At 45.1% G+C, this 12,940-nt stretch overlaps 1 protein-coding gene across 1 annotated transcript in view; it reads right to left on the bottom strand.

The window, feature by feature from the left end:
- Window positions 1-12,940, bottom strand: part of LOC119161241 (cytochrome P450 4c3) — a 100,474-nt gene that overhangs the window by 22,621 nt on the left and 64,913 nt on the right. Inside the window, exons 8-9 of the mRNA XM_037413615.2 lie at window positions 5,960-6,133; window positions 5,164-5,230 (exon numbers count right to left, since the gene is read on the bottom strand). Coding sequence (XP_037269512.2) covers window positions 5,164-5,230; window positions 5,960-6,133 — 241 coding nt within the window. The remainder of the gene's footprint in view (window positions 1-5,163; window positions 5,231-5,959; window positions 6,134-12,940) is intronic.

The following is a 12,940-nucleotide window of genomic DNA, read 5'->3' as shown; positions in this document are numbered from 1 at the left end:
TGAGTGTGTGAGGCACACTCCACTTGGGAGGCCGGGGAACCTTAGTGAGGATAGAGAACAAATTTACCGCTGACATGTGCTGTTAAGTCCTGGATAATGTCATGTCACCAACAGAACTTTATTATTGCGATAGCAATTATATGGACCCTCTTGGTTGGATTTCACCACTGGCGTCACTCACCGTATATGAATACGTATCTATCTATATATATAAAAGCGCTAGAAATAAAAAAAAAACTCCAGAAAAAGACACCGGCGCACGGAATGAAACTTCGGACCACTGAGACGTGAGTGCGAGGCGTTAACCACTGAGATATGGAAAAGCACGTCCCAGAACGTTCACACGGCTAGATAGTTATATCCACAACTTACCGCTGATGCCGGGAATTTCGGGGGGGGGGGGCTATCGTGTTTTCAGCATTACCAGAAAGATGGCGCAATGAGCGCACGTCGTCACATAGTCACGCCGCAGCGGCACGCACTCATATCCCACGCGTATAGAATAAAGGTGTGTACGCTCGATCACGCGCCCTTATCTTGCATTTGTGAGGATCGTACGTTTTGGCTAGCCATTGGGTTTCGCCGGAACAATGTCGTTGTAGTTACCAGGCGCACAAAGGTCACTGCGATTGCTGCACAGTCTCTATTTGTGAAAACAGCGCGTTTTTCAGACACGGCGAAGTAACAACTGCCACGCTAATTCGCGTTCATCTGTACCTAGCACGTTTCTTGCGTTATTTGTGCGTGAGAAACGCGGGGCACGTTTCGATCGGCTTGACATTCTACGCGTGACCTTCCGATTCGTTGCTATCGCATTCATTGCTTCGCCTTTGCGGCAACGCTGTGACTTTTTTTCACAACACCAAAAAAGTTGGAGCATCACCATGGAGTCTCGACATGTGGAAAATTCTTGAGCGGCGTGTGCAATTTCCAGACCTCAATATTATTGAGAGCAGGTGGGGCACCGTGAAAGCGTCAATGTTACACCGGCTGCTCCTTCGACTCTCGGCGGATGCACTGTGGACCACTGTAGAAACAGAAGGGGAGCAGCGTAGAGCCATCAGCAGCCGCTTTGCGCGTCCTGTACAGCTCCCAGCCAGCGTGATGAGGGCTTTCATTTACGCTGCCGGAGACGCCACCTGTTACTGAAGCTAAAGAACGCTCAAGATCGAATTTATCAGAAAGCCGCGATCTGTGTTGATTTGGTGTCGCATAAAATCCGACTCGCAATTTAGTTCACCTTCTAGCTGCGACGTCACCAAGAAATATTTGCCGGGTCAGATAGTAATTTTGTTTCAACCATAAAAAGTTTTCGCTATTATCGTTCTTGAAACGCCTTTCGAACTACTCTTCTTTGATTTACAAAGCTCCAATGTGTTGTTTTATTGCTATCGCGACAAAAAGGCGAGATATTTGTGTATATTCTCTTTTGATCAGTTGTACACTCTTAGAAAAAAATTTAATAATCAGTTAGTAAACGCGTTTGTTTAATAGTTTCTGGAGTATTTTACTACCTTCACAACATACTTTTACTAGCCACCGGCTAGTACAGCTAGCAACTTTAGCCGTTACTAACCAGGGAACCTTTCTTAGTGTTTTTAGCTAAGCAAGTACGAAGCCGCTTACGTTGCCAGATCTGTCGTAGATACCGCAGTACATTTTGCCTTAATGGCGAAATCGTAAGTAAACTTTAGGCAAGCTCTATTATTTCTTGACTACCTTGGAATAGAAGTTTCATGCTACGTAATGGTGCACACATAAGTAAATATAAGGGTAAATGATGATGCACATAATACAACAATTATCTTATACATTCTGTGACTGCTAACCAGTACGAGGTGTGCGGTCCCAAAGCAGGGGTATATTTAGTCTTCAAGCTGCTGCTACGGTAGAATTCTAATACTTCCAAGTCTTAAAGATTTCCTTGCCGTAGGACTCGGCTTTATCAAGTGTGGGGCTCTTGGGACGGCTTTACGATCTCCCATAGTTGACTACCCAGTACACTAAATCGTTAAACATTTTTTCTAAACACACTTGTAAATGCATTTGCATGCGTGCTCTCGTGATCTGCTCATATGAGTTCTCATATGAGCATATTATCATGTGACCATGAGGATCATATGCTCCTATGCACTCATATGTGCATATTCCTATGGACTCATATGAGCATATCATATGCTCATATGAGTCCATATGAGCATATGAGCTTCACATTTGATCATACACATGTGAATATGATTTCATCATATGATCGTGTGGTCAATTCTCTATAGTATGTTGCTGTGCTGCACACTTACCTCAGTATAGATATATGATGTAATTAAAAGCCATTAATAATTTACGACCGCCATGTGAATTCGTTTTTAGCCTATACTTTTCTAATAAAATCATATTGATATGGCTACGTCCACGAACTATTAACAAAATAGGCTAAACCTTTGTTTGCGGGGGTTACTAACAACTTAGTAATGAATTAACCACTCGAATTAGCACTATTCATTTACCAACTAGGTAGTAACTTTAACTACCCAACCACGTAGTGCTTTCACCCAGCCTGTAAGTCTTTGGGCTAGTGTATGTTACGAGACCAACGAGGTAGTGTATTTCACTAGGGTTACTTTTACTAGCTGCATTTACTAGCTGGTTAGTGGATTCTGTAACCAGTAACGGGCTAGTACTTAGTGAATATACCAACCTTTTTTTTGAGTGTATGCGAAACAGTTGCAATTTAATTATTCATGTTTATGTTTTAAACTGAAAAGTCCTACTATTTTTATATTATCGGATGATACCAATCACGCCATCAAACGCCTGCGATCAAGACCGTAAACCAATGGTCAAGAACAAACCCTCAACACGCTCCCTCTGAAAATTCACGCGAAATTCTTGTACTCACTACACTCGTTAGCGCCGGCACCTAAACGTCTGTGCTAACGTTGCCTTGTCAAGTATTTTTTACGAAATTTAGAATTTTCTGCCACTTCTCACTGAAACATATTTATTTATCACCTTCAATTCAAAGCTGCGAAACTGTATTTTTCTAATTATTTCTATTACGAAGAGCACTTCACTAGCGTTCGTAATCTGGTGGTCTCCAAGTAGCGACACTAAATCTGAAGGCTGTTTTGGCTGCAGGAAATACGCCACATTGTAAGCAAAGTCTGTTTCGTGGCAACGCAAGCTCGGTGCAAAAAAGAGCGTGAGCATTGCAGTAGACGACACGAAGCCGCGCCTGCAGACACTGCCACACCGACGCGCGGACGGACTGGCTGTAGTTGCGCGCGCACGTTCGCCCTAACAGTGGCCGGAAGCGTACGTCGTATACCTAAAGCAACAAGTTCAAGTTTACCATAATAGTCATCGCCATACCACAACTTCTTGAAACTGCTGCGGTATTTCAAATTTTTCGGTAATGTCTGTGTTACGCAGAAGGAAACCCTCAAGCCCTGATTGTGTTGCGCATGTGCCCAGTCGTGGCCTGGATTACTATCATTTTTTTACGATGGGTGAATCTACAATACGTTGACTATCGCAAAGTTCTCTCATAACTAGTGCTTTTTTGTGTTACTCTTCAGGGTGCTTAGTGTGTGCCCTGGTTATAACTTAAATATTTGTGGGCCTTAAGCTCCTTCTTTTGAGCACTGAGCCACTGACAAAGAAATAAGGGTTGTGTATGGAGAGCGCAGTGCTAGAGTTGTCAGAAAACATCCTGCCAGATATGTAAAATTTGTACAATTCCACTAAACTCCGATTAAAACTAGGATAGGGGAACAATTTACAGGCGCATTTACCGGTGCAATGAGGGTCATTTTGTATACTCTGTCTTTACTGCAAGTAGTCGGTGAACAAGTACGTCGGCGTACATCTTTTGCAGTGGTGAGAGCGATCTTTTAACGAAAATGCCCGCGTTAAACCATCGCCATTGACTCATGTGAGCATAAAAACAGAGTAAATGCAGCTAAAAATATAAAGAAGTCACAACTTTGCCGCAAAAGCAAAAAAATCAACAAAATAGCAACAAATTGAAAGGTCATGCGAAGAATGGTAAGCACATCAAAACGTGTTCAGCGCTTATCCCGCACAAATAACGCACAAAACGTACTCACGGTTACAGATGAACCCGAGTAAGTGTCTCGGTTGTTACTTCGCTGTGTCTGAAAAGTGCGCCCTTTTCGCAAACGGAAACTGTGCAGCAAGTGCAGTGGCCTTTGTGCACCCGGTATCTACAACACAATCGTTCCGGTGAAAGCCAGGGGCATACGATTTCCCCCACCACGAGATAAGCACCTGTACGTGTGAGCATCTTCCCCACCCCTCCGCGGAGCAAAGTACGCGTGGGATGTGAAGTCCTGAGCGCGCGTCGCCGCGTCATGACGGTCTCGTGACGCGCGGCGCTCATTGCGTCATCTCGCTGGAAATGCTGGAAACACGATCATTGCCCGGACATGGGCATCGCCAGCGGTAAGTGGTAGATATAAATAGCTTGCCCTTTCAGCTTTCATGGAGATGCTCTTTCGTGTCTCAGTGGCTAACACCATGCCCCCACAAGGTCGGATGTTCGATTCAAAGTGCTAGTTATTTTTCTTTATTGCGTTTCACACACACACACACACACACACACACACACACACACACACACACACACACACACACACACACACACACACACACACACACACACACACACACGTGGTGCGCACGCACACAAACACACAAATATTTTCAACACACACACACACACACACACACACACATATATATATATATATATATATATATATATATATATATATATATATATATATATATATATATATATATATATATATATATATATATATATTTATATATATATATATATATATTTGCGATGTGAGATGGTGCTCGCCGGTGGCAAAATCCAGTGGAGAGTGACCATGTAATTGCAATTGAAATAACTGAAATACGAAAGACAAAGCTCCCAGAAAGGACGGTACATTCCCCACGGTTACGGTTGCTACAGCAACGGCACGGATGCATAGGGCCGTATCCCGATGAGTTCAGCCTGCCTTCCTTTCTTCCCTGCCCTTCAACTACAGCTCTGTACTGTACAGTAGTTGCTGTGCAAAATGTCGTTTTATTCTTTACAATGTACCACACGGGTTCTCGTACAAGCTTACTCACCCACATTGAAATCCTCTTGTACTTTCCGGCCATAGATTGGCAGTATCGTGAATATTCTTTGAGACTCCTGTGACAAAAACAAAATTCAGAGTGAAGCATAGCACGTGAGAGAGAGACCAAAATGACTGACGCAGATGGCTGTACTATCAACACTGTGGAGTCATTTTTGTTGGGGGGGGGGGGGGTTATGTGGTGGTGGCGGTGGGATGAAGAGAGGTAGTTTCGCAAAACGTGGGGTTAACTTAGTATTTTTAGAACGATATAAGGCTACTTGTATACATCATAAATCTTCGAAGCTCATGTGAAGGATACCTCTCCATTGTAGGCTGTCTCCAATGTTAGCAGACAAGTCTGAATGCGTGAAAACATACTTTTTCCTTGTACACCTTGCGTATCTGCAGGTGGTAAGTTTTTTTTTTCAAACCACGAAGGCATGCGAAGTCATTTTTAGTAAAGCAGTGCTAACCAATAGTTCAAACATATCACCGGCAGTAATAAGCCTTCAAATGGTATGCTTTCCTGTTCAACAGTAGTGCATAAGCTTTGGTGCCATCACTGTGTTAGAAAGCTTAACACATTGGCTAAGTTTGATGTTAGACAGAATAGAGCTCCTCCTCGTATACAAGGATTCACAGAAAGGGGAACTGCTAAAATCTAGAATATGCTTTACAATGTGTTACTTTTAAGATTACACTTGCGTGAACTGAATCTATTGAGCTAAATTATTAGGCTCGATTAGTTCACATCACTTTACACCACGAAACAGGCAGAAAAAGTCTTCACTTGTGAAACACACCTTGATAACGCACTCGAGGTACTTCATGAGTGAAGCGTCTTCTCTAGTCACATCACGTTCCACGTTTTCGTGAAATATTGAGTAGATTTCGTCGACAACTTTATCCTGGACATCTTGGTGGAGTCCTAAAATGTACAGCAGATACGTCAAACCCACTGCCGTCGTTTCGTGGCCCTGAAATTGCAGGTTCAGGTTGCTTAAAATGTGTGATCGAAGTTAACTGTTTTTACATGAAGATGCAGTGAGTACAAGGTTACATTCGTCAGTACAACGAGAAGTGCTGTGACCTCCTCTGTTTTGTTTGGTGCTATTAGTAATGACAGAATCACGTAGTGGTATTTAAATATGTTACCTGCTTCAATATTTTACCTTGAGTCTGAAATTTACACGTGCTTTCTGTAGACGCCATCTATAGCTGTTTTTATATACCCGGAAATTGACTGAAGAGAGCTGTAATGGAAAGGCTGGTTGTGGTTGGAAACAGTGCACTGGGATTGACAGGTTAGGAGGAGAAGCAAGGTTCACACTATGCATACAAACGGATGCTCTCACTCCATAGAAAAAAAAAAGCATTCGGTGTCCAGTCCGTTACGCGCGTTTCAGCCCGTCTGTGTGCATCAAGAAGCGCATCTATATACTTATGATAATAAAATCCCCCCCCAGCCCCCCTTGAAAGCCCACTGTCAGAGATATTACTAACTGCTCTTCAAAGAGGAACAAGCTTATTATCATTGCATGCAGAGCATTCATATAAGATGTTATATAGTTTCTTTTGTGTCGCAGGTGTTGCAGCTGGCAGTGTCTACCGTGTGCATTAGAAATCAGTTAGTATTACTGTATGCAACTCTCAGTAGGAAGCATTGTAACAATAATTCATGCGGTCAAGTTTGATCAGGTGTTACAGTAGGACTCAGATGAAGGCATACTGGAGAACATGTCACCTATTTTCGTTTGAAAGCGACCATTTTCGGTTGAAAGCAAATTTCCTTGTCACTGAAGACAGTGAGACGTGAGCGTTGCTCTCTTTTGTAATCGTGCGTATATGTACATGTGGGTGAGCTACTCCTGAAGAGCAATTGCACATGTTTTGTGCAATACTTAGCCTGTTAGAGGGACTTTCCTAACCGAAGCCTAAAAAGGGGTTGAATGAAACATGGATCAAAACCAGATCTTGTGGGTTTCTAAGGCTCGTGTAGTCATGTATAGATGGCCAATGCTCGCTAAGTACGAAAACGCTCTTTTTTGAGTCAAGTATTTCCGAATTCACCGAAATGTTCAGCTTCTGGCGTCAGCTGTCAAAAGCACGTCAATATTGAGTCCGTGAGAAGCGTCAACGTGGTTGGTCCGCGCGTCTGTTGGCTGCGAGATCGAGCGGAGTCGCCACCTGTGTTTATTAGGCCAGCTCGACATATATATTCATGACTAGATCACCAGCATAAAATTGAACCCATTTTCGCTCGCACTAATCTGTTCTATCACTCGCCACTTCTCATCGCCATTCGTGCATGGAACGTTCTGCCTACTGACATCGCTCACATTGTCGATCACGAATCTTTTGTTAATCATGTAAAGTCATTCCTCAAACTCGAAGCTAATCGTTATCAAGACTTGTGTTCTCCCTCTGATGAAAATACTAGTTATCGTTCAATGTTTGAATCGTGGTTGCTTTTCTTGTTATGATTGTTTTTCTTTAGCCATTGTTTACTTTCAAACGTTTCTGTTTTTACTTACTCTTTTCATGTATTTCTATTGTATTGTTTAGTGTTTTGTAATAATTGGCCCCAATCACTGTTAACCTTCCCCCTATGTAATGCCCTCTGGGTCTTTAGGGTATCTGAATAATAATAAAAAAAACAGAATCCGGCAAAAAAAAACATTAGCGTGTAAGGGCAAATGGTGGCACTGAACTCATCGCACAGATATGCGGGCTTGCTACGATCTTGTTTTCGCTCTTTTTAGGTTGTATGCAGATGACAAAAAAGTAAATAATTAGTTCAGTCACGTGCGTAGCAGGCGGAAAACAAACAGTCATTCACGGTGAGTATCCCTTTGAAAGACATAATGCGCTTAACTCGCTGTTAATGGTAACGTTGCGTAGACTTCGTGCACCGATTGAGCAGAGAGGAGCGTAGATATTGCTAAACCGCCTATCTAGACTCCGCGGAGACGGTGGTGCCACCTATAGACCAATCTTGCCACCAATAGAATGAGCGCTACGGAGATGCACTTGGCTGACTACTATTACTTAATCTGAGGCCTAAGGTCGACCCTATTGTCGACTGAATAACGCTGCGTTGTCAAGCGACATGATGCAAAGTCAAGCGACATGAAAAAAATTCAAGGTACGTGATAATTATAACTTCGGTTAGCTTACCAAAATAGGTATAATGATAGCAACCAGTGGATATCAGGTTAGTAGGAGAGGAGCCCTTTTTTCACTTTAAAAAGAAGCACACGCTTGCGGCGTCTCCATTCATATGGAGGCAACATCACCCCTTGAGGCACCTAAATTATGTGGTAGGATAATATATGCATTAGGATTGAGATGACGTACGGCGGCTTACATTATATCATCAAGCTTGAGGGATGATGAACACCTAAAAATTGCCTAAGCAGCTTCCATTACTACCATTGAGAAAGGTTCGTCAATTAAAGAGTCTTGCATTAGGAGGACGCCGTACATTTTCCGATCTTTTAGTATATATCTTGTCACCCGTGATTATACCGCAATACTTTCTCCAACGTCTAACACAAATTTATAGTTCTTACGCATATGCCGGAGACTGGTTTGCAAGACTGCACCACTTTGAAAGATTGATCTCTATTGTTTACTCTGTAGTTTTTTTTCTTGTGAAGTTGTCACACAGGTCCCGTTAATTAGGGAGGCGATCGCCGGGCTAATTCCAAGAGCCGAAGTATCGGCCCCCGAACCGCACCACGAAAGCGTGGACAATTTAGAAGTGGTCCTTATTGGCGCGCCAGCAGACGCCGGCTGTGGCCCAAAGAACAAGTCAGAGCCGAGAGTTGATAAACAAACAAAATTATATTCTCAATAATGGCAGATCGAAAACAATACACGAGTATGCACACTCCACAATAGTTGAGTACAATATGTCACCAATCAACCAACGTACTACACAGTACAATCAGCCACACTCAAAAAAACGGACACAGACAACAATTCACACTACAATGCAGTCGCATGCATTTAACAACCAAGACACTTAAAGACTAAAGAGATAGAAAACCTATTCAGTCCAAAGTCCTTGGAACAAAAGTCTGAATGATACTCTTCCGAGAATCACTCACTCAAAATCCAGCGTTGTTGTCGTTCCGCTGCCCCCTGAAGTTTCTCTTCCAGGAAACCTCGCCGAAGTTTCTCTTCCAGGAAACCCCGCGTCTTCAAATGGCCACTCTCCAAGCTTCAAACTTCTTCGCCGGAAACACGTCGGCTTCACACACGCAGCTGTTGCCACGCGTCTTCGCTCGATAGCGGTAAACACACGCTCTTGCCTGTAGCTCGAGCCTTCACCCCTCAGGTGGAAATTCTCTTCTTCTCCTGCTTTGTCGCTACGGACAAAACCTTCGCCGACTACACGGCGGGATACCCAACGCGCTCAGGCGCTAACTTCCGTCTTCTTCTGCTTTGTCCCTACGGACGAAACCTTCGCCGACTACACGGCGGGATACCCTACGCGCTCTGGCGCTAGCTTCCGTCTTCTCCTGCTCTCTCGTCTCGGCTGCTCGATTAAATACCCTCCGCGCGAGATTCCAGAAGGTTCTCGTCATTTCGTCGGCGCGATACGCAGCGAAGGCTGGGGAGAGGGCGAGACGGTTGGAATGCCCTCCGCGATGGATGACTCAACCCGGCGTGACCACGCCTCTTTCGTTCTAGAAATTTCGCGGGCTTGCTCGGCCGCCGATGTGGGGTGAGGAGGTTCGTCGGCGAAGCCACGCTTCCGAGGGGAGAGCGCGCGCCCAGGGAGCCTTGGACGTTTGTTTTCTTTTTTTTCTTTTGACCTTCCGGCGTCTCTCCCGCGCGTTATCGCAAGAATTTGGCGGCGCGCCCATTTTTAGCGCTCGTTCTGTGACACTGCCCCTCACTTTCAGAATATTATCTCATAATATTCAAACCCACACAAACGAGCGCGGACAGTCACCACACACTCTGAAAGACTGTAACACAAACCGTCGCTCATGACACTTCACATTCGGAATAGATCCTCAATACAACTGTTCATTGTAATTCAATTCCACGACACATGAAATATAGCCACAGGTACATGACTACAACACTTCATCACACATTCCAAACAATACAAATGTACAAAGTTCGGTCTTTACAACAATTATACAACACTATACATCACATCATCGCACAGAACACTTTGACTCGCTCGACATACACTTGAGACACAGGATAACAAGAATATTAACACAACATATGGCACTCAGCACTGCCAAACACATTTTGGTTCGACCTCAGCACTTATCCTGTGTACTTTGAGCGGCGCTTGCGCTCTTTCTTGCGGTGCTCGCTCGATCTCTTCTTGTGTTTCCACGTTCTTTTTCGGCGAGCCCTTTCCAACGACGATATATGAGGCGGCGTCTCAGCCATCGTTGTCGCTTCCGACACCGTTAACGGGTCATAACGTTCAACGGGTCCTGTCTGTTTATTTACCAGGTTGTTCATGTCACGGCATTGGGCTTGGCTGGCCAACTCCGTCACCATTACACTGTCGGTCGGTTGGGGTCGTGCCGACGTACGTCCAGCTGCCCAGCACGTGAACTCATTCAACACGATCGTCTTCTCACTCGCTGTCTCTTGCGCCGCAGCTTCACCTTGGGCTCTAGTGAGATCCGTCACGGGCTGCTCCTCCACTGTATCTCGCGGTCACTGGGTTGGCGAGGGCTCTATCTTAGGGTCTTCTCCCAAACATTCCGGATCATTCGGTCCTCGCGCCCCTTCGATGTTTCCGATGACAAGGTCGTAAAGGGGGGTCGTCATACATAAAGCAGTAACCTTCCCGCTGAAGTACGTGGTTTCAACCTCAATCTCTGCTTCGGGAAGTATCCGAACCGTACGGTCAATTAGGCAAACCGGTTTCGTTCTGCCTGTCAACTCACTTTCCCGTACCAAATTTCTCCGCACGATAACCGTGGAGCTACCGGTGTCTCTTAGAACCGTAATCTTCTTGCCTGCAACCTTTCCAGGCAGCGTTGGCATTCCCTTCGTAACACCGGTTGGCTGTTTTGACATTACAGCACCCACAATAGGAATTTTCTCCCCATTCTTCAACTCTACGAATCGATCGGTGATGGCATTATTATCAGATTTCGGTGCCACTTGCACACAGGATACTTGGTGAGTTTGACTCACTCCGTTCCGACAAGCATCTGCTTTGTGCCCAGTCTGACCACACTTGAAACATTTTACTGCCGTAGGGCTCGTAAAGATCGTTCGACTGTTTTTCGCGCGATGACCCACTCGGTTGCACAGAAAACATCGCGAAATGCTCTCTGGTGCACGCTTCTTTTCTTCGGGAGCCAATTTCTTCAAATCATCGGGACACTCCTTCTTGACTTTGGCCAAATTAGTTCCACCATGCGCTTCCAAGAATTGATCAGCCAATTCAAGCATTCCTTCAAGTGACTCATCCTTCCTCTCTTTCAAGTACAGCGACAGGCTTGGGTGGCAACTAGTAAGAAATTGTTCTCTAATTAGGAGCTCTCTAAGTTCATCGTACTCCTGCGCTGTTCCTGAAAGTTCAATCCATCTGTCGAAATAATGGCAAAGTCGGGCGGCATACTGCGTAGCCGTCTCACCATCAGCTGGCTTTCCTGTCCGAAATCTGTCCCGGAAACCTTCTACAGTAAATCTAAATCGCTTCAGCAAAGCAGCTGTCACCTTTGCGTAGTTGGCTGCATCGGTCGGCGTCAGCCTGCTGTACACACTGAGCGCTTCACCACTCAAGCAGGTACTCAAAGCAGTTGCCCATTGGTGTTCCGGCCAATACTGGCTCCTCGCAATCGTCTCAAATCGGTGAAGGTACGCGTCAAGGTCGTCCTTCCTTTCACCAAACGCTACGAGCAGCTTGCTTGGGTTCAAGCGGAAGCCGTGGTCCTCCCGTTCGCTGCTTTCAACTCTAGCTTGGACGGGAGTTTCACTTCGCTGTTGCAAACGGAGCCGCTCGAGTTCCATCTCGTGCTGTCGCTGCCGTTCCCTTTCCTTTCTTTCTTCTTTCGCCCTCTCAGCTGCCAGTCTTTCTTTCTCCAGCTCCAACTTCAATTGCAGCTCCCTTTCTTCTTTCAGCTGTCCCTCCTTTGCCTCTCTTTCTTCTCTCGCCCTTTCAGCTGCCAACTTTTCTCTCTCCAATTCCAACTTCAATTGTTGCTCTCTTTCTTCCTTCAGCTGTCGCTCCTTTGCCTCTCTTTCTTCCTTCTCTCTCGCAGCTGTCAACCTCTCTCTCTCCAACTCAGCTGCTTTTTCTTCCTTGGCCCTCTCAGCTGCCAACCTCTCTCTCTCCAACTCAGCTTCTTTTTCCGCTTTGGCTCTTTCGACCGCCAACCTTTCTTTTGCCAGCTCAGCTGCCTTTTCTTCTTTGGCCCTCTCTTTTTCTTCTTTTTTCTTCTGGGTGACCCACTTCCATAGTTCGGCGCCAGAGAGACCCATCTTCTCACCAAGAGCTACTAACTTTTCGAGATCCATGGTGTCTCGCAAATAAAACCTTGCCGCGTGCAAAAAGTATCTGCCTAAGTCAGTCTATCGGAACACTCTCCTGCACTCGTTAACGAGAACAGTGAACAACACACCAAATCGTTCCGATAGCACTATCAACAACTCGAGGCTCTTTCTCACTACCTTAGACACACTGTGCACCAAAAGGTCCTGTCGCGGACGCCAGATTAATTGTCACACAGGTCCCGTTAATTAGGGAGGCGATCGCCGGGCTAATTCCAAGAGCCGAAGTATCAGCCCCC

The sequence above is a fragment of the Rhipicephalus microplus genome, chromosome X, assembly GCF_043290135.1.
Source record: "Rhipicephalus microplus isolate Deutch F79 chromosome X, USDA_Rmic, whole genome shotgun sequence".
Classification (NCBI taxonomy): Eukaryota; Metazoa; Arthropoda; class Arachnida; order Ixodida; family Ixodidae; genus Rhipicephalus; species Rhipicephalus microplus.
Note: the sequence above shows the minus strand (reverse complement) of the source record. Positions and strands in the feature narration are given on the sequence as shown.